Source organism: Erinaceus europaeus, chromosome 10 (assembly GCF_950295315.1).
Source record: "Erinaceus europaeus chromosome 10, mEriEur2.1, whole genome shotgun sequence".
NCBI classification, from domain to species: Eukaryota; Metazoa; Chordata; class Mammalia; order Eulipotyphla; family Erinaceidae; genus Erinaceus; species Erinaceus europaeus.
The window spans coordinates 2,434,522-2,460,245 of NC_080171.1; the positions used below are offsets into that span (position 1 = coordinate 2,434,522).

Below are 25,724 nucleotides of genomic sequence, written 5' to 3' on the forward strand. Positions count from 1 at the left end.
CCCCTCAATTGGTTTTTTAAAAAGGCGTGTGCTTGGCTTCCACATGATAAAATCCACAAACTGCAGCTGGAGACATCTGTGGGTACTGAGGCCTGCGTGGACTTCGAGGCTGGCTTGGGACTTCATCTAGAACTGAGAGGCTTATAAAGGAAGCCATAGAAGCCCCAAGTTCCCCGATTACTTGGTGCAGGAAACAGGGCAGTTAGTCAACTTCCTTATCCTTTCTGGATTGTTCAAGATACCATTTCAAGAGTGTCTGAAGACACCATGTGGCTTAGTCCTGTGGTTATTCTGCACTGGGATAACTCAGCAAAGCTCGAGTTAGCGACAGTCCTGATGATTTGTGGTGAATACCTACTTGCACACTGCTCGAAGCCCTTAGGCAGCAGAAGGTATCAGGAGGAGACATTCCATCCCTTTTGAGTTGCTGAGTGCCTGGACACCAGCCCCCTCCTCCGGGACTTTTGCAGCCTCTCTCTCACACTTGTTTTCACTAAAAAGATCACTTTCCTTTTCCTCCTGCACTGCTGGTGGGCATGTCAGTGGGTCCAGCTCCTGTGGAGAGCAGTCTGGAGACTCTCAGAAGGCTAGAAGTGGACCTGCCTTGTGACCCTGCAATGCCTCTCCTGGGGATAGATCCTAAGGAACCCAACACACCCATCCAAAAAGATCTGTGTGCACATATGTTCTTAGCAGCACAATTGGTAATAGCCAAAACCTGGAAGCAACCCAGGTGTCCAACAACAGCTGAGTGGCTGAGCAAGTTGTGGTCTAGATACACAATGGAATACTACTCAGCTGTAAAAAATGGTGATTTCACCATTTTCAGCCCACCTTGAATGGAGCTTGAAGAAATCATGTTAAGTGAGGTAAGTCAGAAACAGAAGGATGAATATGGGATGATCTCACTCTCAGGCAGAAGTTGAAAAACAAGAGCAGAAGAGAAAACACTCAGCAGAATTTGGACTGAGTTTGGTGTATTGCACCAAAGTAAAAGACTCTGGGGTGGCGGGGGGGGGGGGGGGAGGTCCTGGAACATGATGGCAGAGGACCTAGTGGGGGTTGAATTGTTATGTGGAAAACTGGGAAATGCTATGCATGTACAAACTATTGTATTTATTGCTGATTGTAAACCATTAATTCCACAAGAAAGAAAAAAAGATCACTTTTCTTTTACCTGATTATACACTGGCTGGATTTTAGAGCTGCCCACTCGTTTCTACTTTGGATACATATCATAAATTAAGTAACTTATTTGAGATTAAATAAGTAAATATATACAGAGCATCAGAACCCACCTGAAATTCTCAGACAAGCACTAAGCAATAAAATTGACGTTTCCAGTGGAATGTGCTCAAAGCATTATGGGACATGTTCGTTCCTCCATGACTTTTGCTGTCACTCAGAAAGCACACCCCTGCTGGTGTACTTGGCCTGCCGGCTGCACGGTTACACTGCTGGATGGTACCGTTAGTCACAGTTAAACAAATCCACTCCCCAGTGCCCCTGTTGGTGTCAACTCCTCGGGGTCCCCTCAGGCGAGGAACAGCTTGACAGTCAGGGCCCACAGCTGGCACGGCAGCCCGTGTGACTTTCACCTGGAGACTCCAGTAAGAAGTCATGTCCCTCCCCACCTCAGAGGATGGTTGGTCTCTGCTGGCTGTTGTGCAGACTGCTTGACCCCTTCTCCCTTCCGTGCCCCTTATTGAATGGCTCCGAGTCCTCGGGGCTTTCAGTCAAAATGTGACTCGCCAAGACACACCTGACACTCCCTATTGGAAGGGATGTCAGGCTCAGGCAAAAACAAGGAAAGTCACAGCCCCTTGGAATATGCCTGAAATAGGCCTACTAACTTTTTCCAAAATGGGGACCCCAAATCTTCACCTGCAATATTCCGGCCTTTCGGTTCATGATTATTCAACAATTTGCTGCTCTGCTTTATATCTTAACTCTTTTTCAGCCACCAGGTTCCAGATGCCACCATGATGCCGACCAGGCTTCCCTGGGCAGACAACCCCACCATGTGTCCTGGAGCTCTGCTTCCCCAGAGCCCTTCCCCACTAGGGAAAGAGAGAGACAGGCTGGGAGTATGGATCCACCTGTCAGCACCCATGTTCAGCAGGGAAGCAATTGCAGAAGCCAGACCTTCCACCTTCTGCATCCCACAGTGACCCTGGGTCCATGCTCCCAGAGGGATAAAGAATAGGAAAGCTGTCAGGGGAGGGGATGGGATACGGAGTTCTGGTGGTGGGAATTGTGTGGAGTTGTACTCCTCATATCCTATGGTTTTATCAGTGTTTCCATTTTATAAATAAAAATTTAAAAAAATATAAGACCTTCTCCTCTGGGTGTCAGCTGCCCAGTGCTTCCTTCAGGGCCTCCTCAAGGAGTGGCATCCTGTACCATGTCCAGGGTGCTGGGTCATGGTATAGAGCTGGGATGGGCAGGCGCTTCAGTGTTTATTTATTTAGGCAAAACTGGGGCTTCCCATAGGCACATTTGAAGTCTTACCTCTCCTGGCCACTCTTTTTAATTCAGAGTCAGAGCATGGGGGGTGGGGACTGGGAGGTGGATATAAAAGCCAGAGCTCCCTCTACCTCTGTTCAGGCAGAGGTACAGAGACAGATAACACACGTGCACACACACACACACACACACACACACACACACACACACACACACACATCATGTGTGTGTGTGTGTATATATATCTCCTTTTTATTATTTATATTGGTTGATTGATTTTATTGATTTAATAATGATCAACAAGACTATAGGATAAGAGGGGTACAATTTCACACAATTCCCACCACCAGAACTCAGTATCCTGTCCCCTCCATTGGAGGTTTCCCTATTCTCTATCCCTCTGGGAGCATGGACCCAGGATCATTATGGGGTGCAGAAGGTGGAAGGTCTGGCTTCTGTAATTGCTTCTCTGCTATATATGAACATTGGCAGGTGGATCCATCCTCCCAGCCTATTTCTGTCTTTCCCTAGTGGGGCAGGACTCTGGGGAGGGGAGGTTTCCAGGACACATGGGTGAGGTCGTCTGCCCAGGGAAGTCAGGTTGGCGTCCTGGTAGCATCTGCAGTTTGGTGGCTGAAAAGTATTAAGATATAAAGCAGAGCAAGTTGTTTAATAGTCATGAACTTAAATGTAAGATTATAGCAGATGAGATTTGAGGGTCTCCTTTTCAGAAAAAGCTAGAAAGTCTAATTTAGGTATATTCCAAGGGGCCCATGACTACTAATTTTTTCCTAAGCCTGACACCTAACTTGCAGGTGGTCTAATATTGTCTGGGGAGATGGTGTCATAGTTGTAAAAAGGACTAGAAAGCTGGATCAGGGCAAAGAATGTCTCCCAAATATGGGAAAAGTGTATAAATACTGTTAACTATAAACCCCATTGATCTGACCATGTCTGTTCACATTCAGCACAGGAGCCTGTGTGACCTCTGAATCCCTGTCAGCCTGAGTTCACATTCCGTGCTCACAGCTGGGAACATTCTAGGCTGCATTCATTTCAGGACCCATCTTCCTTGAGCAGCAGAGTATTTTGACCCAGTCTTTGTCGTTCTGCGCCGCAGAGAAGAGAGAGAGGAAGTCTGGAGTGAAGAGGGAACACAAATCTTTATTTGCGCTGGCACCTCAGAGTTGGGTGCTAGAGAAACAGGTTGGGCCACTTGGAGGTAGCGAAAATGGCCACCTCACACAGTAACCTTTCCTGCGTCTGAACACCAAAGTGGAGCGCTGGCAAGAGAGCAAGGTGTGGAAGAAGAAGGGCTTTTATAGGAGCAGCTTTCATGAGAATGGGAAGGGGGAGGAGTAACCATAGCACTCCAGGATAGGATAATAACTCTCGTGAGAATGGGAGGGGGGAGGATTAACCAAAGCACTCCAAATATCCTGGGGATATAGACAATGCCCTGAGGGCACAACATGGCTGAACAGACACGCTGAGAATGTCCCAACTCTCGCGGGAACTAGCAGTAGCCTGAGGGGACAACATGGCAGATGTGACTGCATCTGCACAATTTCCCAGCATCTCCCCCTTTCCTTTTATCTAATGCCCAGGGCAACAGTCTGTAAAGTCTATGAACTACTCAGGGTCAGTCTATGAAAAACCAGCAACGTGAAGGGGAGGAAGCTGCTGTAAAATTGTCTAAAGTGTCCAAAGGGTATACCAGCAAGTCCGATAGAAGTCTCTGTCCAAAGCAGGTGACTAGGGGGAGAAATGGCAGGGCATGAAATGCTGCATGAGGAAGGTCAGCCTCTGGAATTCTGCTTTTCTGTAGAGAAGCAGGAAAGGCAGACAGGCAGTAAAAAAATTCTGTCCTTGGAGTCTGTGAATCAGGTGGTATCTTCAGAGTGGGGTCTATTTATTTATAGGAAGGAGACAGATGTCAAGAAGAGAGAGGGAGAGAGACAGAGACACCTGCATCCCTGCCTCACCACTGGCAAAGCTTTCCCCTGCATCTTCGTGCATTGTGGCATTTGTACTCAAGCCCCTGTCTGTGTCTATCTTAGCTTCACTGTTTTCTTGATTATACTTTGGTGTATGGTGGTTCCAGGGATTGAGCCTGAGACCTCCAACCTTAGACATCAAAACCTGTTATACGAAGTCCTGTGTGTGAGAGCTCAGAACAAGGCAGATTTAAAAGCAAAATACTTCCTGGGTCACGCTGTGTACCTCTCACTAAAGGTTCTGTTGACTTTTTAAAAGAGAATGCCAACCCACAGAAATTCTTAGACAAGTACTGAGGAACGAAACTGACATTTCCAATGCAAGGTGGTTAAAACATCATGGAGTACATTTGTTGTCTTTGGAGAACTTCTGCTATTACTCAGGAAATGCATCCCTTCTGCAGCTGACATTTCCATGGCAAAGGGCAAGGTAAAGGTGGTGGGGTAGGAGGAGTTTTGTAAGGGGCTGACTTAAGTTTCCTGCCACTGCTGGTCCCAGGACATTTTAAAATTAACATTCGAGCACCCTTGGTTTACAGAAGAGAAGGGAGCCCGCCAGTGCTAAGGGGCCAATGTTCCTCTTCTCTCTGTTGATGCAGCTTCCTGCAGCTAACATAGCCTCTGAGATTCCCTGAGACTTGAGTCTGTGTCCTCCTTGGCACTGCTTCTCAACTCTCCATCTCTCCACCTGCTCTTCTGTGTGCCGGGCTAGCATTGCAGTGTTTCTTCCCAGGCACGTGCTCTCTGGGCTGGAGAGAACTCGACTGGAGCCAGCCTGGGCTGCTGCTTACTCAGCAACACGGGAGAGAGACCAGGAACTCGTGGCAGAGCGGGAACGCAATGCAATGCCTTTATTGATCAGAGACAACACCTTTTATATCTTAGCAACCAGAAGTGGCAAACCGGAAAAGGAAATGGCTAGGAAAGGGGGTGGAGAAAAGAGCGTGAAGGTAGCAAGCTTCCATAGCAGCTGTTGTGAAGGTTCTAACCAGTGTGATTAACCAATATCCTGCAGGCAGGGCGGGTCTCAGGCCAAACAATGATTATGTAAATAGACCACAGTGTCATCGATGGAGCAGGGGGGCTGGCGTAATGCCCAACACTGTGGAGGCCTTGTCCTACACAGTGTGGATTCTGTGCCAGCATCCTTGGCATACCCTGGGTGTAGAAATGCAGACCCCCTCAGCCTTCACCCCGGCTGCTTGAGTCCAAGTCTGCGTCTGCACGAGCTCCTCAGGTCCTCTGATACTCTTTGGAGGCTCAGCAGGGCTGCAGGCAGGCCATCACCCTCCTCACACTGGGAAGGAACTCCATCCTCGTCCTGCCTGTGCTGCCAAGTCTCCTTGGTCTCTCGAGATGATTAAACTGGAGTGTGTTTATAATTTGATGCTTCGTTTCTTTCCTATATTGGGGGGGGTTGATGGTTTGCAGCTGATGGTAAGATACAGTCACTGGTCCCTGGGTCACATTTCTCAGTTTTCCACATCACACTCTATCCCCCACATCTGGGTCCTCCTCCACCATCCTGTTCCAGGACCTGAACCCTCCCTCCACCCAGAGTCCTTTACTTTAGTGCAATACACCAACTCCAGTCCAAGTTCTGCTTAGTGTTTGCCCTTCTGATCTTGTTTTTCAACTTCTGCCTGAGAGTGAGATCACCCCATATTCATCCTTCTGTTTCTGACTTACCTCACTTAACATGATTCCTTCAAGCTCCATTCAAGATGGGCTGAAAATGCTGAATTCACCATTTTCAGTAGCTGAGTAGTATTCCATTGTGTATCTAGACCACAACTTGCTCAGCCACTCAGCTGTTGTTGAACACCTGGGTTGCTTCCAGGTTTTGGCTATTACACATTGTGCTGCTATGAATAGAGGTGCACACAGATCTTTTTGGATGGGTGTGTTGGGTTCCTTAGGATCTATCCCCAGGAGAGGAATTGCAGGGTCACAGGGCAGGTCCATTTCTAGCCTTCTGATAGTCTCCAGACTGCTCTCCACAGAGGTTGGACCCATTGACATTCCCACCAGCAGTGTTGGAGGGTTCCTTTGACCCCACACCCTCTCCAGCATTTGCTGCCGTTACCTTTTCTGATGTATGACATTCTCACAGGAGTGAAGTGGCATCTCACTGTTGTGTTTATTTGCATTTCTCTGACAGTCAGTGACGTGGAGCTTTTTCTCATGTGTTTGGGCCTTCGTGCTGTCTTCTGTGGTGAACACTGCGGGTCCATTCAGGTATTTACTACTGTCAACCAGAGCAGCTGTGGAGATGCAGAGAGTGACGCCAGACCGGGTGACAACCATTATGAAGCTCAGCCTCTAGCAGGAAATGTAGATAACTAATATCATGCCATCAAGTTGTCGTTGTGAAACTGCAGTGAGCACTGGAGGGCAGTGCTATAGCACCCTGAGTGGTTAGACGTCCGGGGAAGGCTTCCCTGAGGAGGCAGTGCCGGCATGGCACTAAGGCCTGAGGAGAAACCACTCAGGTAAAGAGAACCAGCAAGAGATTTCCACAAGGTGTAGCATCTGCCCAGACACAGCTCATCACAGCAGATGTGCAGTGGGTGAATTTTTAAAAACTATTTTTAATTTATTTTTATTATTGGATAGAGACAGAAATTGAGAGGGAAGGGAGAGACAGAGAGGGAGAGAGACAGAGAGACACCTGAAGCTCTGCCTCATCACCCACAAAGCTTTCCCCCTGCATGTGGGAGCCAGGGGCTTGAACCCGGGTCCTTGTGCGCTGTGATGTGAGCACTGAACCAGGTGCGCCACCACCCGACCCCATGGGTGAATTTTGAAAAGCAAATGACTCTTATGCCCTCCGTCTTCATCTGCTCTCCTGCCCGACTTCATCAGATTGGCGCCTTTTCTGCCCCTAGACAGAGGCATTTCCGAGGCCCTTTGCCTTCCCTCCAAGCTTTCTTTTCCTTCCTTTTTAAACATTCTCTTTATTGCCTCCAGGGTTATTGCTGGGGCTCAGTGCTGGCACTACAAATCCAAAGCTCCTGGTGACCTTTTTTTTCCCTTTCTACTTTATCTTTATTTGACAGGTCAGAGAGACATTGAGAGGAGAGGGAGGTAGAGCAGGAGAGAGACAGAGAGACACCTGCAGCCCTGCTTCACCACTCATGAAGCTTTCCCCCTGCAGGTGGGGAGCCGGGGCTTACTTCCAGATCCTGGAACCCGGATCCTTGTGCGTGGTGATATGTGAGCTTAACCCAGTGCTTTACTGCCCGCCCCCACCCCAGCCCTATCCAGTCTTTTTTTTAAATTAATTTTTGAAATATAATTTATTTTTTTTACCTTTATTTAATTCAACAGGACAGAGAGAAATGGAGAGGGAATGGGGATAGAGAAGGAAAGAGAGCGAGAGAGATGCAGCACTGCTCCACCACTTGTGAGGTCTTCCTTCTGCACGTGGGGGCCAGGGGCTCAGACCTGAGTCCCTGAGCGTGGTACCATGCGCTTAACCAGGTGCGCCACACCTCAGCGCCCCCTCCCTTCCATTCTCTTCCTCTGACACTCAGTTGTTTCCACTACTAAAACCACTCTCCTTTCACCTGAATATACAGCGGTTGTATTGTAAACTGCCCATTCATTTCTCCTTTGGATGTATAATTTTTGTAGTAAATCGATTATGAACTATAAGAGCAGAATTATACACAGATCACAAGTGTAGATCTTGATTCCTTTTTTCTGAGTGTCGTTATCTCCCAGATCAGGAACTAGACTATGGTCAGCATCACAGAGGCCTCCTGTCATTATTCAGGCAGCCCTGGTCATTACGCCCAGAGATAATCGCTCTTCTGTCCTCTACTGGCTTGATCAGTTGTGTCTATTTCTAAACTGCACGTGAGGAGATTGATTGCGTCTGACTGCTTTTGCTTGACAAAATTAGAGGGTTCCTTGTTACTGTGTGTGACTGGCGTTCCTTTGCTGAATTGTCAGGTGTGGTGCGAGGGTAGCTCACTTTACCTACTCTGCTGATGTGCACTGAGACTTCTCCCATTTGGAGCTATTAAGAGTCTCTTGCCTTTAGGTTCCTTATCATTAAACAAATTGTCCCACTTTATATCTTTATATTCTTCAGCCACCAAGTCGCAGGTGCTGCCATGACACCATCCTGACCTCCCTGGGCAGACGCCCTCCCCCGTGTGTCCTGGAGCCTCCCCTCCCCAGAGCCCTGCCCCACTAGGGAAAGACAGACACAGGCTGGGAGTGTGGATCCACCTGCCAACACCCATGTCCAGCGGAGAAACAATGACAGAAACCAGAACTCCCACCTTCTGCTCCCCATCCTGGGTCCATGCTCCCAGAGGGATAAAGAATAGGGAAGCTTCCAGTAGAGGGGAGGGGACACAAAACTCTGGTGGTAAGAACTGTGTGGAATTGTGCTTGTTATCTTACAGTCTTGTTGACCATTATTAAATAACAAATTTTAAAAATCCCCCCCCAAAAAAGTCTGGACATGAATCCCAGTGAATGAACATCTGTCAGAAGAGTGGAATGTGGTCACAAGATACGCACAGGGCTTCAAGTTAGTGCAGCATCCTGCCAGACAGCTCTCCAGGGTAACTGTTCACCTGCATGCATGCTCACTGAGCTCTGTGGAGTCCCCTGCTCTGCTGCCTCCTGTGTCAGATTTCTCACTAGCTGCTCTCGCCTGTGTGTGGCACCGAACTTTGCGGCCTTAACTCCCATTCCTCTGATAGCCGAAGCACGAGTTCCCATTTCCTACCACGCTACTCGGTACTGGTGCCTCTCTTTTTGACCCATTTCGACATGTTCTTTGTATGTCTGTTTATTATAGATAACTGTGTACTTGCCATTGTAATTTGAATAGTGTTTCTTTTTTTTAATTATTTAATAAAGGAGACATTAATAAAACTGTAGGATAGGAGGGGTACAGTGCCACACAATTCCCACCACCAGAACTCCGTATCTTATCCCCTCTAGCTTTCCCACTCTCTATCCCTCTGGGAGCATGGACCCAGGGTCCTTGTGGGGTGCAGAAGGTGGAAGGTCTGGCTTCTGTAATTGCTTCCCCGCTGAACATGGGGACACTGGTTGACTGGTCGATCCATACTCCCAGTCTGCCTCTCTCTTTCCCTAGTAGGGTGGGTCTCTGGGGAAGCGGAGCTCCAGGACACATTGATGGGGTCCTCAGTCCCAGGAATTCTGGTCAGCATCCTGCTGGCATCTGGAACCTGGTGGCTGAAAAGAGAGTTAACATACAAAGCCAAACAAACTGTTGAACAATCATGGACCTAAAGGCTGGAATAGTGCAGATGAGGTGTTCGGGGGTGGGGGGGAGGTACTCCCTGCAGACTCGTGTACTTCTGCTTTCAAGTATATATTTTTCCCTGGTTTATGGGCATGTGTGAACATATGCTCTATCTCAGGGGACCTGGACTATATCTAGGTTTGGGGACTTTATTGGGGAGTGGACCATCTGGAATGGAATTAGAGAATACTATGAATAGTGTATTTTTTAATGAATAGAATATTTTACTTTTGCTGGATGTAACTTGTCAGTAACGTTCTTCATACTGTAAATCTCACACACACATATATAATGTTCTGTGAAACTTTAGGAGTCAAATTATAATAGAACAGAATAAGCAAGAAATCAAAAACTGATCACAGTAGAGGGCTTAGACCAGGGAGGTAACAGGACTCAGCTTCTTCTTCTAGCGTTTGCCTTTCTTCTGTAGTCAGTCAACAGCGTCAGGTTGAGCCTGATGTCAAGTTTCGAGACGTCCTTTGAATCTGGAGAGGTGGCAGTCGTTGACTATGTGGGTCATAGTCTGTCTGGAGCCGCAGGGGCAGTTTGGGTCGTCTCTGGCTCCCCAGCGATGGAACATAGTGGCGTACTGGCTATGGCCTGTTTGATAGCGATTGAGGAGGGCCCAATCATAACGTGCTAGGTCAAAGCCGGGTTGATGCTTGCAGGGGTCTGTGATGAAGTGTTTGTTCTTTACCTCAGCTGACTGCCAACTCTGTTTCCAAGAGTCTGGAACAGAGAAGTTCAGTGTAGGTGTAGGGGACCAGATTGGGTGACGAGACGTCAAGCGTTGGACAGGGTGGGCGAAGATATCCGCGTATATTGGCAGGTCTGGTCGAGCATAGATGTGGGAAATGAACTTAGATGATGCCGCATCCTGACGAATATCTGGCGGGGCGATGTTGCTAAGAACTGGCAGCCATGGAACCGGGGTGGAACGGATGGTTCCAGAAATGATCCTCATGGAGGAATATAATTTGGAATCGACTGAGTGGACATGGGGGCTACGGAACCATCCTGGGGCACAGTGTTCTGCAGTGGAATAGCATAATGCCAGAGATGATGATCGCAGTGTGGCAGCGCTCGCGCCCCATGAGGAGCTGGCCAGTCTTGCAATGATGTGATTCCTCGCGCCCACCTTTGCTGCAGTTTTTATGAGATGTTCGTGAAAGGACTCAGCTAAGCCGCGGTGACTGTCTGAACATACAGTCGTTGGATTTTGATTCGAACTTCCCAAAAGTTGGAGCTCACAATCTGTGATTTGGTTCCGTTATCTGAGTTGCTGTGGGGGTCAGAGCTGGCGGGGCAGACAGGGTGGGTGAACTGGGACGCATCCTCAGAGGATATGACTTCCCAGAGCTCACAGTTCTCTCTCCCTCTACAGGTCACCCCGTGGTCGTTATGACCTCCCGGCTCCGTGCATTGGGTGGAAGGGTGAGTAACAGCCGCAGCTCAGATGTCCCCAGGGAGAAAACGCGATCTGAGGTCCTCTGCAGCATCCGCTGTCTGGATGGCTTGGTACAGAGCTTTAAGGTTAATGTAAGTTCTCCAAACTTTTTTTTACTTCCCCTGAATTAATGCCCCTAAGGAATAATTCTCAACTCTTGGTCTACTAGAATGAGGAAAGAATGATTTAATTAAAATGAAAATCTGAGATCTTGTGTGTTGACATTGACCTAGAAAGGCCTTTCCAACGTTGTCTGCATGCAGCTGTCTCCTTGTGTTTATGTTTGTTTGTTTTTGTTCTTGTCTTATGCTAGTATTTATTTATCACTCATATGTCACACTGAGTATAATTTTTGAAAGCTTGTTTTCTTTTTTTCCTTTTTTTATTAGTGATTTAATAATAATTAATAAGAGCTTAAGGTAATAGGGTACAATTGCATACAGTTCCCACCACCAGAGTTCCCTGTCCCCTCCCCTCCACTGGAAGCTTCCCTATTCTTTACCCCTCTGGGAGTCTGGACCCACATTCTTTATGGGGAGCAGAAGGTGGAAGGTCTGGCTCCTGTATTGTCTCCTTGTGTGTGAGGTGAATTGAATGAGGTAAGTGTTGTTTTTTGCAGTTGTAGTCGACCCCCTGAGCTATCTCTCTGCTGACAGTGCCCTAGCATGAATAACAGTCATCAGTCTATGTCACTCATGTGACTGTGGGCTCCTGGCAGTGTCCTTTCCCCTGTGCCTTCTGCCACCCAAGCCCAGAGCAAGTCCTCATTAGATGTGCCAGTGATGGGCTCTCTCTCTCTGAAGGCTGCTGATGGTTGTCCTTACAAGTGGCAGAAGTGGAACGTGAAATGAGCTACTCAGGGACCCTGTTTCTTTAGAAGCCAGTTTGGAGAAAAACATCCTCCAGGACAGCTCTGCCTCCCCCAGAGCCCTGCCCCACTAGGGAAAGAGAGAGGCAGACTGGGGGATGGATCCACCTGCCAACATCCATGTTCAGTGGGGAAGCAATGACAGAAGCCAGAACTCCCACCTTCTGCATCCCACAGTGACCCTGGGACCATACTCCCAGAGGGTTAAAGAATAGGAAAGCTATCAGGAGGGGATGGGATATGGAGATCTGGTGGTGGGAACTGTGTGGAGTAGTGCCCCTCTTATCCTATGGTCTTGTCAGTGTTTCTGTTTTATAAAATGTGCTCTCAACCAGGTGCACCACCACCCGGCCCCTAGTATTTCTGTTTTATAGATAAAAATGAAAAAAAGAACTTTCTGTCATGTTGGAAATGTTCTGTGACTGCCTTTTGGAGCCACTGAGACATATAGGACGGCTAAGCATTAGCACTGTGGCCACTGAACCTAAAGGATTAAATTGTGGGGCCAGGCAGCGTGCGTCTGCTTAAATGTGCACACTACAGTACACAAGGACCCAAGTTCAAGCCCCCGGTCCCCACCTGCGCTGGGAAAGCTTCACAAATGTTGGAACAGGGCTGGATTTATCTCTGTGTCTTTCCCTCTCTACCACCCCCTCCCCTCTCAATCTCTCTCTGTCTCTGTTCAATAATAAAGAAATAAATAGGGCAGGGGAGATAACAGTGGTTATGCAAATAGACCTTCATTCCTGGGGCTCCAAAATCCTAGGCTCTATCCCCTGCACCACTGCCGGGCTGAGCTTCACTGACGGGAGACAGACGACCAGGGACTCATGGTTGAGCTGTACGCAGTATCTCTTTATTCATGCAGGATGGAGTGCAATCTATACCAAGCTAAGCTAAACCAAACTAAACTAAAACGAACAATGTTGTCTTTATATATACTTCCCAAGTAGGGTGTGAACAGGATGTGACATAGAGAGGGTGGAGAGAAAAGTGACTGGTGAAAATCAGGGTGTGACAAGGAGAGGATCAGGGTGTGACAAGGAGAGGGGGTGGAGCAGGTGAGAATTCTACCACTAAACCACCAATGCCCTGGAGGGAAGGTGGTGCTTTATGTAAATGTGAAAGTGATTTATGTAAGTAGAAGGCAGTGGTTATGTAAATAGAATACAGTGGTTATGTAAATAGAATGCAGTGTTAAGCAGGGGGAGATTTAAACCAAATGAAACAGAGGGGGTTTTTAAAAGCAGAATTAGAAGATACCAACACACCACCATAAGCCAGAGCTGAGCAGTGCTCTGGTAATAAATAAATACATGAATAAAATGTGGACCATAGGTCTGGTGCTGAGTTCACACCTTGCTAGCAGTAAGGGCTGACAAGATTGGTGGTTCACATCTTCTGATCTTGCTGATGTGCAGAGTGCTCTTTCTGGGGCTGGGTGGTGGCACTGGTTGAATGCATATGCTGCAATGTAGAAGGACCCAGGTTCAAGCCCCTGCAGAGGGGAAAGCTTGTAAGTGGTGTGGCAGTACTGCAGGTGTCTCTCTGTCTCTCTCCCTCTCTATCTCCCTCTTCTCTTTTGATTTCTGGCTGTCTCTATCTGTTAAATAAAGATTTTTTAAAAAAAGTAAAAAAAGAAAGAATATTTTAAAATGTTTTTAGAAGAACTACATGTTTATCTCAGTTAAGCTTCAAATAGCCTGAGTGGCTCATGGTCCCCCTTTTGAGTGACACGGGGTGTGTATAATAGAGTATCAGACCCACCTGAGATACTGGGGGGGGGGGTGTCTCTGTCTTTCCTGGACGTGTGAGCAGGTCCCTTTGTGACTGGCGGGGGACGAGAATCTGCATTCCAACCATTAGGCCGCACATGCCGGTGAAGAACCGCTGACATTAGGACCTTTGATTGGAATATGCATGTTCCCTCTGCAAAGCAAAAGATCTGACCACGTCCTGCAGAGGTCACACATGCTGTCAGCTGGCAGCTTCGCATGTATCTGTGAAAATGTCTCTTGTCAGCTCCAGGAAGTTATCCTGACAAGATCATGAATGTTTTAGTCAACAAAAGTCAGTGGCAGGGGCGTTGGCTCACCTGGTTAATCACACGCAGTACTAAGAGCAGGGACCCTCACAAGGGCCCAGGTCTGAGCCCCTGCTCCCCACCTGTGGGGGGAGTCTTCATGAGCGGTGAAACAGGTCTGCAGGTGTCTCTCTTTCTCCCTCTCTGTCCCCCCACCCCTCTCAATTTCTCTCTGTCCTGTTTTATAAAATGAAAAAACAAATGAACAACAACAACAACAAAACAAAACCTAGTTTCCTGGACACCTAATCTGTGTCAGGCTTTGCCCTGAGAACCGCAGTGACGCAAAACAGCAAAATCCCTGCCTTCTTAGACATTCTAATGACAGGAAAGGGATCAGAAACCAGTGTCAGGTGATATTTACTTAGAAGGAAAAGAAAATGGGATTAAATTAGGGAGAGGCAGGCAGACAAGACAAGGGGCAGGACTCGCATTCCGCAGAAGTTGATCAGGAAACAGTACTGAGCAGGTGACACTTGAGTGGTGACCTACCGGAAGTGAGAGAGAGAAGGAACCAGCGGTTGTCTGGAGGAAGCACATTCCAAGGGGGAGACACAGCCGTGCAAAGGCCCTGGGGCGGCGTCTCCTGATTAGCCTGGCTGTAATCAGTGTAGAAGCAGTGTGCTGGGTTCGACTGAGCAACCGGGAGTACAGAAAGGTGATGCTAACAGCAGCCTGGGGGTGCAGCAAGGGGACAGTGTGTTAGACCCCCAGGGGGCTCACTTTTACTCTGAGTGAGGCCTAAAGATAGAGTTGGTCAGAGCTGACCCCATCAGATTCCAGTGTTGCTGTTCCATTGACTGTGGGGACGCAGGGCTCACAGGTGATCATAACAATACCAGGGGTGGGAGAGGGGGAGGGAGAGAGGAAGGGGTAGGACAGACTAGAGGTGTGGAAAGGCCTCAGAGTCCATCTACTTACTTAACTGGAAATATTTATTTATTTATTTATAAAAAGGAAACACTGACAAAACCACAGGATAAGAGGGGTACAACTCCACACAGTTCCCACCACCAGAACTCCGTATCCCGTCCCCTCCCCTGATAGCTTTCCTATTCTTTATCCCTCTGGGAGCATGGACCCAGGGTCACTGTGGGATGCAGAAGGTGGAAGGTCTGGCTTCTGTCATTGCTTCCCCACTGAACATGGGCGTTGACAGGTGGATCCACACTCCCAGCCTGTCTCTCTCTTTCCCTAGTGGGGCAGGGCTCTGGGGAAGCAGAGCTCCAGGACACATTGGTGGGGTTGTCTGTCCAGGGAAGTCTGGTCGGCATCATGCTACCATCTGGAACCTGGTGGCTGAAAAGAGAGTTAACATACAAAGCCAAACAGATTGTTGACTAATCATGAACCTAAAAGGCTGGAATAGTGCAGGTGAAGAGTTGGGGGCCCTCCATTCTGTAGAGAGCTAGCAGGCAGATTTGAGTGCTATTCCAAAGGGCCTGTGGCTAGACTAGTTTTCTTTTTCTTTTTTTCTCCCCCCCCCCCCCCCGAGCCTGAAATCTGATATGCAGGTGGATCCAAGTTATTGTCTGGGGAGATGATGTCATGGCTAGAAAAGGACCAGAAAGCTGCATCAGGGAAGAGAGTCGCTCCCTAATATGGGAAAGGGGTATAAATATTGTTGACTGTAAACCCCATCGATTTGATGTGGTTCAGTGGGGAAGCAATGACAGAAGCCAGACCTTCCACCTTCTGCATCCCACAGTGACCCTGGGTCCATACTCCCAGAGGGATAGAGAATAGGAAAGCTGTCAGGGGAGGGGATGGGATACAGAGTTCTGGTGGTGGGAACTGTGCGAAGTCGTACCCCTCTTATCCTATGGTCTTGTCAGTGTTTCCTTTTTATAAATTAAAAAAAAAGAAGGAAGGAAGAGAGGAAAAAATGACCACTGGGACCAGAGGATTTGCACTGAGCCCCAGCGACAGCCCTAGTAGCAATTAAGGTAAACAAAGTGTACATATGCCCTATCTCATGGGCCCTGGTCTATATCTAGGTGTTGATGTTTTGTTAAGATGTATGCCACCTGAATTGGAATTAAGGAGTCCAATGAGCTAGGAAAGGTCTCACTAGAGTAAGGAAGCTGAAGGGTTGACATTCCTGGGTCCTTGCTCCCAGAGGGATAAAGAATAGGAAAGGGACAGGGTTAGATATGGAGTTCTGGTGGTGGGAATTGTACCCCTCTTATCCTCTGGTCTTGTCAATATTTCCATTTTGTAAATAAATCTTTAAAAAAAGTATTTCAAGGAGGAGTGATGAGTCCTGTAAACAGGAATAGGGACAGCACAGTGACCATCACAGTCACACAGCACCTTAGAGCAGAACCAGGCTGCTAGGCGGCACCATTGTTCTTAGTCCTGAACATCTCGGTCACATCTCCGGAAACCTAGTCAAAACTGACTCACGTTGTGTTTGAAATGTGTGGTGACAGTTCGGATTTTTCTGCCTTTTTTCCCCTTTTGTTTTTGTCTCCAGTGTTATCGCTGGGGCTCGGTGCCTGCATCATGAATACACTGCTCCTGGAGGCCATTTTTCTATTTTGTTGTACAAGACAGAGAGAAATTGAGAGAAGGGGGTGAGAGGAGGGGGTATAGAGAGGGAGAGAGACAGAGAGACACCTGAAGCCCTGCTTCACCACTTGTGAAGCTTCTCCCCTGCCGGTGGGGAGCTAGGGGCTCGAACTGGGATCCTTCTGTGGGTTCTTGTGCTTAACCCGATGTGCCACCGCCCGGCCTCCCACTTTTTTTATGAGATGAAGCAGTTTGACACTTTAGATCTAATATTTATTTATTTATTTATTATTGGATAAAGACAGAAACTGAGGGGGGAGAGAGTCAGAGAGACCCCTGCAGCCCTGCTTCAGCACTCCTGAAGCTCTCCCCCTGCAGGTGGGGACCAGGGGCTTGAACCTGGGTCCCTTGTGCACTGTGCTGTGTGTGCCCAACCAGGTGTGGCCACCACCTGACCCTCTTTCCCCGCCACTTTCTATTACTTTTCTACCTGTGGGAATTGTTTGCACAAAATCATTCTGTTAGAAATATGAGAAACGAATGAGGCAAGTAGAGTCAGGTGTGCAGATGAGGGAAAGGTTTTTCTTCTTTACTTATTGATTGGTTTAATAACGGTCAACAAGACCACAGGACAAGAGAGGTACGATCCCACACAGTCCCCACCACCAGAGCTCCATATCGCGTCCCCTCCATTGGAAGCTTCCCTTTTCCTTAACCAGGTGCACCACAGCCTGACCCCCCAGTGTTTACCCTTTAGTAGGTTGTATTTCATCTTCTTGTGAGACGTGTCTACCAAGATGGAGGAGCTATGTGCTCCAGAGGAGAGAGACACATTGCCGTGAGGACACGGGAGCTTTAGCATCAGACAGACCCGTGGCGGACAGACAGTGGAGCCGTTCGCTGACTGCCAGCACAGTCCGCACATAGAGCCCCTGGGAGCGGTTTTGTGCTCCTCAGCCAAGGGGGTGGTGTTGATGACACGAGTCGGGTCCAGGTAGAATCCGGCTGACTCCTGCTAGGTACCCAGTAGGCTATGATTCTGAGTGTCACAGAGCACAGACACACTGGCTCCAACAAGGGGGCAGGATAGCAGCTCCGGGACACACGAGGTGAGTATCTGCCAGACGGACACCTGTGGGCCAGGGCATCCTTTCTGCAGCTCAGAGTCCTAGGGAGGGAAGGGAACCTGGTAAGCAGGAGACAGCAGGGGCCGGGCCCCCGGGCAGGAGAGGGACTGGGTCTAGGGAAAGGGCGTGTGCCTCGCATTCCCCAGCCTCAGACTGAACACTGTAAGACCCCCACCACACACACACTCACATACCATATGAACATGCACACACGCACACACATATACACACAATCACACACAGTCTCACACACACATATACACACAATCACACACTCTCTCACACACATATACACACAATCGCACACATATACCCTTACATATATACACACAGTCACACACACATACTCACACACATGCACACACATACACATACTCACACACACATATATACATAATCACACACATGCACACAATCACACACACTCACACACACACTCACATACATATACACACACTCACACACAATCACACACACTCACATGCACACTCACACTCACACACATATACACACACACAGTCACGCACTCGCACACTCACATACACATGCATGCGCACAAACACACTCACACAATCACACACGCACTCACACACACATACACACAATCAGACACTCACATGCACACTCACATACACACATATATACACACTCACAGTCACGCACTCGCACACTCACACATAGACGCGCAAACTCACATATGCGCGCACACTCACACAATACTCACACATACACAAATACTCACACACACAATCACACGCACTCTCACACTCTCACACACATACACACACACACTCACACACACACAGTCACACACATATACACACACACACATATACACATACTCACACACACACTCACACACATATACACATACTCACACACACAGTCACACACATATACACATACTCACACAATCACACACATTCTCACATGCACACTCACACTCTCACACACACATACACACACAGTCACACACTCACACACACAGTCACACATATACACACACTCACACACACAATCACACACACTCTCACATGCACACTCACACTCTCACACACATATACATATGCACACTCACACACCACCACAAAAGTGCTGCAGAAGGCCCAGCAGTTCGCTCGCTCTCCTTAGTGTGGTGACTGTGACCTGCTTTCAGGCATATTGTCTGCTTTCAGTCACACGGAAAAATTAAATAAATAAAATGAACTACTTTCACTATACACTGTCTATTTCTGACTCTATTGTCCTAAAGTTAAATGGCTTGACTCAAAGGACTCCTGCAAAGTTAGCCTATTAAAGTAGAGCATTCAGTGCTTCCTGTCTCTCTCTCTCTCTCTCTCTCTCTCGCTCTCGCTCTCTCACCTCCAGTGTTACTGCTGGGGCTTGCTGCCTGCACTATGAATCCACTGCTCCTGGCCACCATTCCCCCCATTTTATTGGATCAGACAGAGAGAAATTGAGAGAGAAGGGGAGATGGATATCCAGAAAGACAGAGACATCTTGCAGACTCGCTTTGCCACCACTGAGGCTTTCCCCTTGCCGGTGGGGAGCAGGGCTTGAACCCAGATCCTTGCATGGCTCTTTGTGCTTAGTGTACTATGTGCGCTTTAACCAGGTGTGCCACCGCCCAGCCCTAGAATGTTCAGTTTCCCAAACGTGCTGTGTTGGAGCGGAGAAATGGCTCACCGGACAGGGCATGTGTGGCCAGGTGCCTGTGTTTAATGTGCTAGCCTACCTGTTGCTGGGAACGCCATGTCTTGGCTCTTGGCATCTGGAAAGACAGGGCTTGAGCTCCGCCCGTCTCCCTCCCAGGCCACCTCAGGGATTGCTTCCTCTTGTCCCTCGGTTATGTTGTGTCGCCTGTCTTCCCTGTGCTCTGAGGACTTCCTGGCAACCGCCAGCACCTGCCACAGCCTTTGACAGGCACTGCGTCCATGGCGTGACCCTCATACTCCCTGCAGAGGCAGGGATACCTGAGGTGCTCAGTACGGCTCAGCCCCCGGGTGGCACCTGCTCTGGAGACCCTGAGTGAGGTCGAGCCTTGCGCCCAGTGTGACGTGTGCTGGTCTGCCCTCATGGCTTCTCCCCTCAGTGGTGGGGAGCAGCAAGGTGGGTAACCCCATATGGTGTCACTCGGCAGATCAGCCTGAGGGCACTTCAGAAAGCACTGTGTTCTTGCTCCGTGCTGCTCCTTGAGTGTCTTCTTCCTTGTCTGTATTTCTTCCCCTGACTCCTGAGGAGCCAGGACTGGTAGGTCATGGAGGGGTACTGTCAGTGGGATGTCTGACTTGGCCCATTTGGACCTCACCTCCGGGAAATCTGAGCCAGTGGGAAGGAAGCATGCTGACCAAACCAAATTCAGAAGCTTTTTCATGCCATTTAGTTCTTAGCTCTGTTTTCTTTTCTTTTTAAAAATTATTTTTATTTATTTATTGGATAGAGACAGCCAGGAATTGAGAGGGTAGGGGGTACTAGAAAGGGAGACAGACAGAGAGACACCTGCAGCAAGCTTCTCCACTCACAAAGCTTTCCCCCTGCAGGTGGGGACCGGGAGCTCAGCCCCAGGTCCTTGTGCCTGTGACATGTGCGCTCAGCCAGGTGCGCCACCGGCCAGCCCCTTAGCTCTGGTTTCTTTTTTCTTTCTTTCTTTTTAAAAATATGTTTATTTTCCCTTTTGTTGCCCTTTTTCTTAATAGTTGTTTTTCACTGTTGTTGTAGTTATTATTGTTGTTGTCATTGTTAGATAGGACAGAGATTAATGGAGAGAGGAGGGGAAGACAGAGAGGGGAGAGAAAGACAGACACCTGCAGACCTGCTTCACCGCCTGGGAAGCGACCCCCCTTGTGCTTGGCCCCACCTGCGCTTAACCCACTGCGCTCCAGCCTGACTCCCGAGCTCTGGTTTCTCTATGTCTGTACGGCTTCCTGAACTATGTGAAGCATCTCTTATAATGGGCTGTCTGCATTCATAAACTGTTTCTGGAGGGGCAGGACGGTGGAGCGTGCAGTTGAATGCACACGTTTCCATGCACAAAGACCTGGGTTCAAGTCCCCACCTGCAGGACAAGCTTCATGATAAGTGAATTAGGGCTCCAGGTGTCTTTCTTTCTCTCTCGACTCTATCTCCTCTCCCTTCTCAATGTCTCTCTGTCCTGTCAAATATAAAATAAGTAAAAAAAAAATCTCTGGATCTTTTAAATCATTTTCTAACCTACAATAGATATTGAGCCAACAGTTTTTTTTTTTTTATATCATCTTATTGGGGTTTACAGTACAGTTGTTGACTCATGGGTAGAATTTCTCATTTCTCCATGATAAGTGTGTCCAAAACACTTTCACCTCCAACTTAGCTCCATTAACAACGTTTCTTATTTTTTAAATTTTTAGTAGTGATTTAATAACAATTAACAGGACTGTAAGATAACAGGGTACAATTCCACACAGTTCCCACCACTAGAGGTCTATGTCCCATCCCCTCCATTGGAAGCTTCCCTGTTCTTTATCCCTCTGGGAGTCTGGACCCAAATTCTTTATGGGGAGCAGAAGGTGGGAGTTCTGGCTTCTGTCATTGCTTCTCCACTGGACATGGGTGTTGGCAGGTGGATTCACACCCCCAGCCTGTCTCTGTCTGTCCCTAGTGGGGCAGGGCTCTGGGGAGGGGAGGCTCCAGGACACACTGGTAAGGTCGTCTGCCCAGGGGAGTCAGGATGGTGTCATGGTAGCCTCTGCAGCTTGGTGGCTGAAGATTACTAAGATATAAAGTGGGACAATTTGTTTAATGATCAGGAACCTAAAGGTAAGAATATAGCAGATGAGATGTGGGGTCTCCATTTTGGAAAAAGCTAGAAAACCCCCAGCCTGTCTCTGTCTGTCCCTTGTGGGGTAGGGCTCTGGGGACACCACCGTTTCTTTTTTTTATTATTATTTATTTATTTATTTATTCCCTTTTGTTGCCCTTGTTGTTTTTTTATTGTTATAGTTATTATTGATGTTGTTGTTGTTCGATAGCTGGGGGCTCGAACTGGGATCCTTTCGCAGGTCTTTGCTCTTTGCGCCACCTGTGCTTTACCGCAGGCTTTACCGCCCGACTCCCCACCACCTTCTCTTAATCAATGTTAAGCTGTCACTTACTCAGTACTTCTTCTTTGCAGAAACAAGACGCCGGCCAGGTCCTTCTGGACATGGCATACAGCCGCTTGGGTGTGACCGAGAAGGAGTATTTTGGTTTGCAGTTGGGCGATGATTCAGCGGACTGTCCTGTGAGTGCTTTCCTTTTAAGACACGCTGGACGGACGCCTGCTCAGGCTGCTTTTATAGCTTCTGTTTTCTTACCCAACAGAGATGGCTAGAATCGAGCAAACCCATCAGGAAGCAGTTAAAAGGTGAGTGTGACATCATTTCACTTGAAGAAACACCGCTAGTGCCGCACGATCCTCTCCCCGCTCTGCGGGCAGCGCCAGCTGGACACCTGGGTTTCAGCTCAGGTGCCCTGGGAGAGCTCACTTCATCCTGTTGGACTTTGCAGTGCACAGGAAGGCTGTCAAGTCGGCCTCCAGGGGTCCTCACTCAGGGGAGAGAGGAAAGAAGGCAGCTAAGAGCCTGGAAACCTACTTTTAATTTATTTCACTTTTTACAGGGAATCCAAGAGGTTAGCCATCATAATCTGAGTTAGAGAGAAGCAAGGTGGGGAGACAAAGCAACACCCCCACACCAGCTCTTTCTCATCAGCACAATCCTATTAATTGGAAGCAGGTGTGGACAGGCCGTGCCACACAACACAGACAGCGAAGGGCATGTGAGTGTCGGCTGGCTCTGTAGGCTGACTCCCGGCTGGGGGACTCTAAGCCCTACCATCTGGCAGGATCTGTTCTCAGCTGGGTTCAGTCAGTGCTGTCTCAAGGCCTCAGCCAATCGTAGCTGCCCCGCAGGCCCACACACATCCCTCTGTGTCCTCCCTCAGCCTGGCTCCTGTCTCTTCTACCCCAGTCAAAGTTGCTCACGCCCTCGGGGGCCGGGCGGTGGTGTACCTGGCCGAGTGCACATAGTTCTGAGTGCAAGGACCCAACAAGGGTCTGGGTTCAAACCGCTGATTCCCACCTGCAGTGGGGAGGCTTCACAAGCAATGAAGCAGGTCTGTAGGTATCTTTCTGTCTCTCTCCCTCTCTGTCTCCCCCTTCTCTCTCAGTTTCTCTCTGTCCTATCCAATAAAATGAAAAAAAAAAAAAAAAAGATCGCCAGGAGCAGTGGATTGTAGTGCTGGCACTGAGCCCCAGAGAAAACCCTGGAGGCAAAAAAGAAAAAGAAAAAAAGCGATACTCCCTCTAGTATCAGAGCTGTCTCTCCTTTACCTGCATCATCTGCCTTGAAAAGCTCCTTGGCCGTGACCCTGGTGCATCCTGTCCGCATCATCCTTGGCGTCCGGTGTGGCTGCGCAGGACACGGTCAGGCTTTGGTTGAGAAGTGAAGGCAGGTAGATGAATACACAGGCCTGTGGACATTCCTGGTGCCCCACTTCCCACCCAGCCCAGAACCCAGTGGAAAGAAGTAGAAATCGCTGGCTTTGACTCTCTTCTCACCTGGAGCTGGAGTCCCAGTCTTTACCTCCTGTGGGTTGTCTCCTTGGCATTCAGGGGAGTCAGACAGCCACTGTCCAGAGAGATCTACCCCGGTTTGAGTTCACAGAGGGCTCGGTGCACGCACGGTCTGATAGCTGTTGCCAGTCACGTCTCACTCAGCCCTTCAGCCAGGGTGTTCTGAGCTCAGACTTTGCCAAGGCGCCCGACAGCGTGGGTCTGAATCAGACTTGTACCCTGCCCTCAGGGAGCTTCCAGCCAACTGTGGGGTTGTAGGCAAGAGGAAAGAGCTTTCTAGTCAAGGGATGCTGCGGGGCACAGAGGAGGGCAAGAAAGGCGAGGAGGCGTGCCTGAGAGAAGGGAGCGGCAAGTTAAACACACAAAAGCCAGATGGAGACAAAGGTATTGAAGCTGGGGAGAGGGGCAGAGGCCAGCGGCAGAGCGGCTAAGGGAAGAGGATAGATGCTGAGCACATCGGTGGTGCAGGTCAGCATTTATGAGGTGAGGGTGCCGGTGGAGGCACACCTGGCTGAGCGCACATACTATAGTGCGCAGGGACCCGGGTTCAGGCCCCCGGTCCCCACTTGCAGGGGGGAAGCTTCACATGTGGTGAAGCAGGGCTGCAGGTGTCTCTCTCCCTCTCTATCTCCTCCTTCTCTCTTGGTTTCTGGTTTTCTCTATCCAATAAATAAAGATAATAAAATACTAAAAAAAAAGTGGGGGGGTAGATAGCACCATGGTTATGCAAAGAGACTCTCATGCTTGAGGTTCCAAAGTCCCAGGTTCATTCCCCCACACCACCATAAGCCAGAGCTCAGCAGTGCTCCTGGTATTTAAATAAAAAGAAAAGAAAAAAAAAGAAAAAAAATTAAGAAGAAATGATTAAAATGAAGTGGAGAGCCTTGAAGTTGACCTAAAGAACACAGGATCTTCCTGGTGTGGAGGGTTTGTCTCCTGCCACCGGGTCTCATTTTGTCTGTGCCAGTGAATGTCCGCTCTGTGGGCTTCATGGCGTGATGACTGAGCAAGCTAGTCGCGTCTCACACACACACACACAATCACACACACACACTCGCACACACTTACACACACTCGCACGCTTATACACACTCACACACACTCGCACACACACTCGCACATACACTCACACACTCACACACTGTGGGCTTCATGGCGTGATGACTGAGCAAGCTAGTCGCATCTCACACACACACACAATCACACACACACACTCGCACACACACACTCGCACACACTTACACACACTCGCACGCTTACACACACTCACACACACTCGCACACACTCGCACGCACACTCGCGCACACACACACACTCGTACACACTTAGACACACACTCGCACACACACAATCACACACACATTCTCACACACACACTCGCGCACACACACACACTTGCACGCTTACACACACTCGCACACACTCACTTGCATGCACACTCACGCACACACACACACACTTAGACACACACTCGCACACACACACACACGCGCACACACACACTCGCGCGCACACACGCACACACACACTCGTGCATACACACACACTCGTGCATGTGCACACACACACACACACACACTCGCGCACACACACTTAATTTTGAGATGTGTCAGAGCAGACGGAGGCGTGGCTGATTTTGTTACCAGCTGGGTGGCCTTTGGCAAGTCACTCGCAGGGCCAAACAGGCTGCTTGTCAGTACAGCAGTGAGACTGGGAGTCCCGCCTGCTCTGCTCCTAGGCCCGCTAGTGTGTGGTTGGGGCATGTGCAGCAGGACGCTGGAATCCCATACCACCGCAGCTGGTGGAAGACAGCTTCTGATCTAAGAAGTGTCTAGATTCCTGGCGCAGGCAGTGCAGGGCTTTGGGCTTTGTCTGAACACAGCCACGTGGGAAGGAGGGTCGTCCACTGGGTTGCTGTTGGAAAATACTGCATCTGAACAAGGAACTGCGCACTCCTTTTTGGAAATTCAGTCCTCGTATGAATAGGTGGGGAAGACTGTGGTGCAGTGCAAACCGTATCCCTTCTGGGGTGTCCTCTGACTTTCTCTTAAAGGGAAAATTCATTTGTTTTTGAAACTGTTACAGGTCTCCCCTGTGTGCTGCACTTTCGAGTAAGATTCTTTATACCTGATCCCAACACACTGCAACAAGAACAAACCAGGTAATGATTTTAAGTTTTCAATGTCTGTACAGAAAGGGGAAGCACTAAGAATGTGCTTCTTTGACTTCACCGCTGTGGCCAGGCTGCACCCAGAAATAACTGCACAGCAGCGTCTGATCCCAGTGCAAATTGAGGGTCGCAGGGTGGAACTGACAGTTACTTACTAAGTGGATTTTGGTG

The 25,724-nt window shown here is 48.9% G+C and overlaps 1 protein-coding gene and 1 long non-coding RNA gene across 4 annotated transcripts in view; one reads left to right on the plus strand and one right to left on the minus strand.

Moving 5' to 3' along the window:
* The window catches only part of PTPN3 (protein tyrosine phosphatase non-receptor type 3), a 191,608-nt gene that overhangs the window by 70,705 nt on the left and 95,179 nt on the right, over positions 1-25,724 (plus strand). For both annotated transcript variants that reach the window (XM_060199033.1, XM_060199034.1), the window contains exons 2-5: positions 11,141-11,295; positions 21,943-22,050; positions 22,131-22,173; positions 25,469-25,544. In XM_060199033.1, coding sequence (XP_060055016.1) covers positions 11,141-11,295; positions 21,943-22,050; positions 22,131-22,173; positions 25,469-25,544 — 382 coding nt within the window. The remainder of the gene's footprint in view (positions 1-11,140; positions 11,296-21,942; positions 22,051-22,130; positions 22,174-25,468; positions 25,545-25,724) is intronic.
* LOC132540817 (uncharacterized) lies at positions 21,262-23,470 on the minus strand. 2 transcript variants are annotated; one of them, XR_009551941.1, is made up of 3 exons: positions 23,368-23,470; positions 21,923-22,136; positions 21,262-21,540 (listed from the first exon to the last, which is right to left on the minus strand). It is a non-coding gene; the product is annotated as an uncharacterized LOC132540817 (long non-coding RNA). The 2 variants fall into 2 exon arrangements; XR_009551940.1 differs by lacking the exon at positions 23,368-23,470 and adding an exon at positions 23,140-23,351.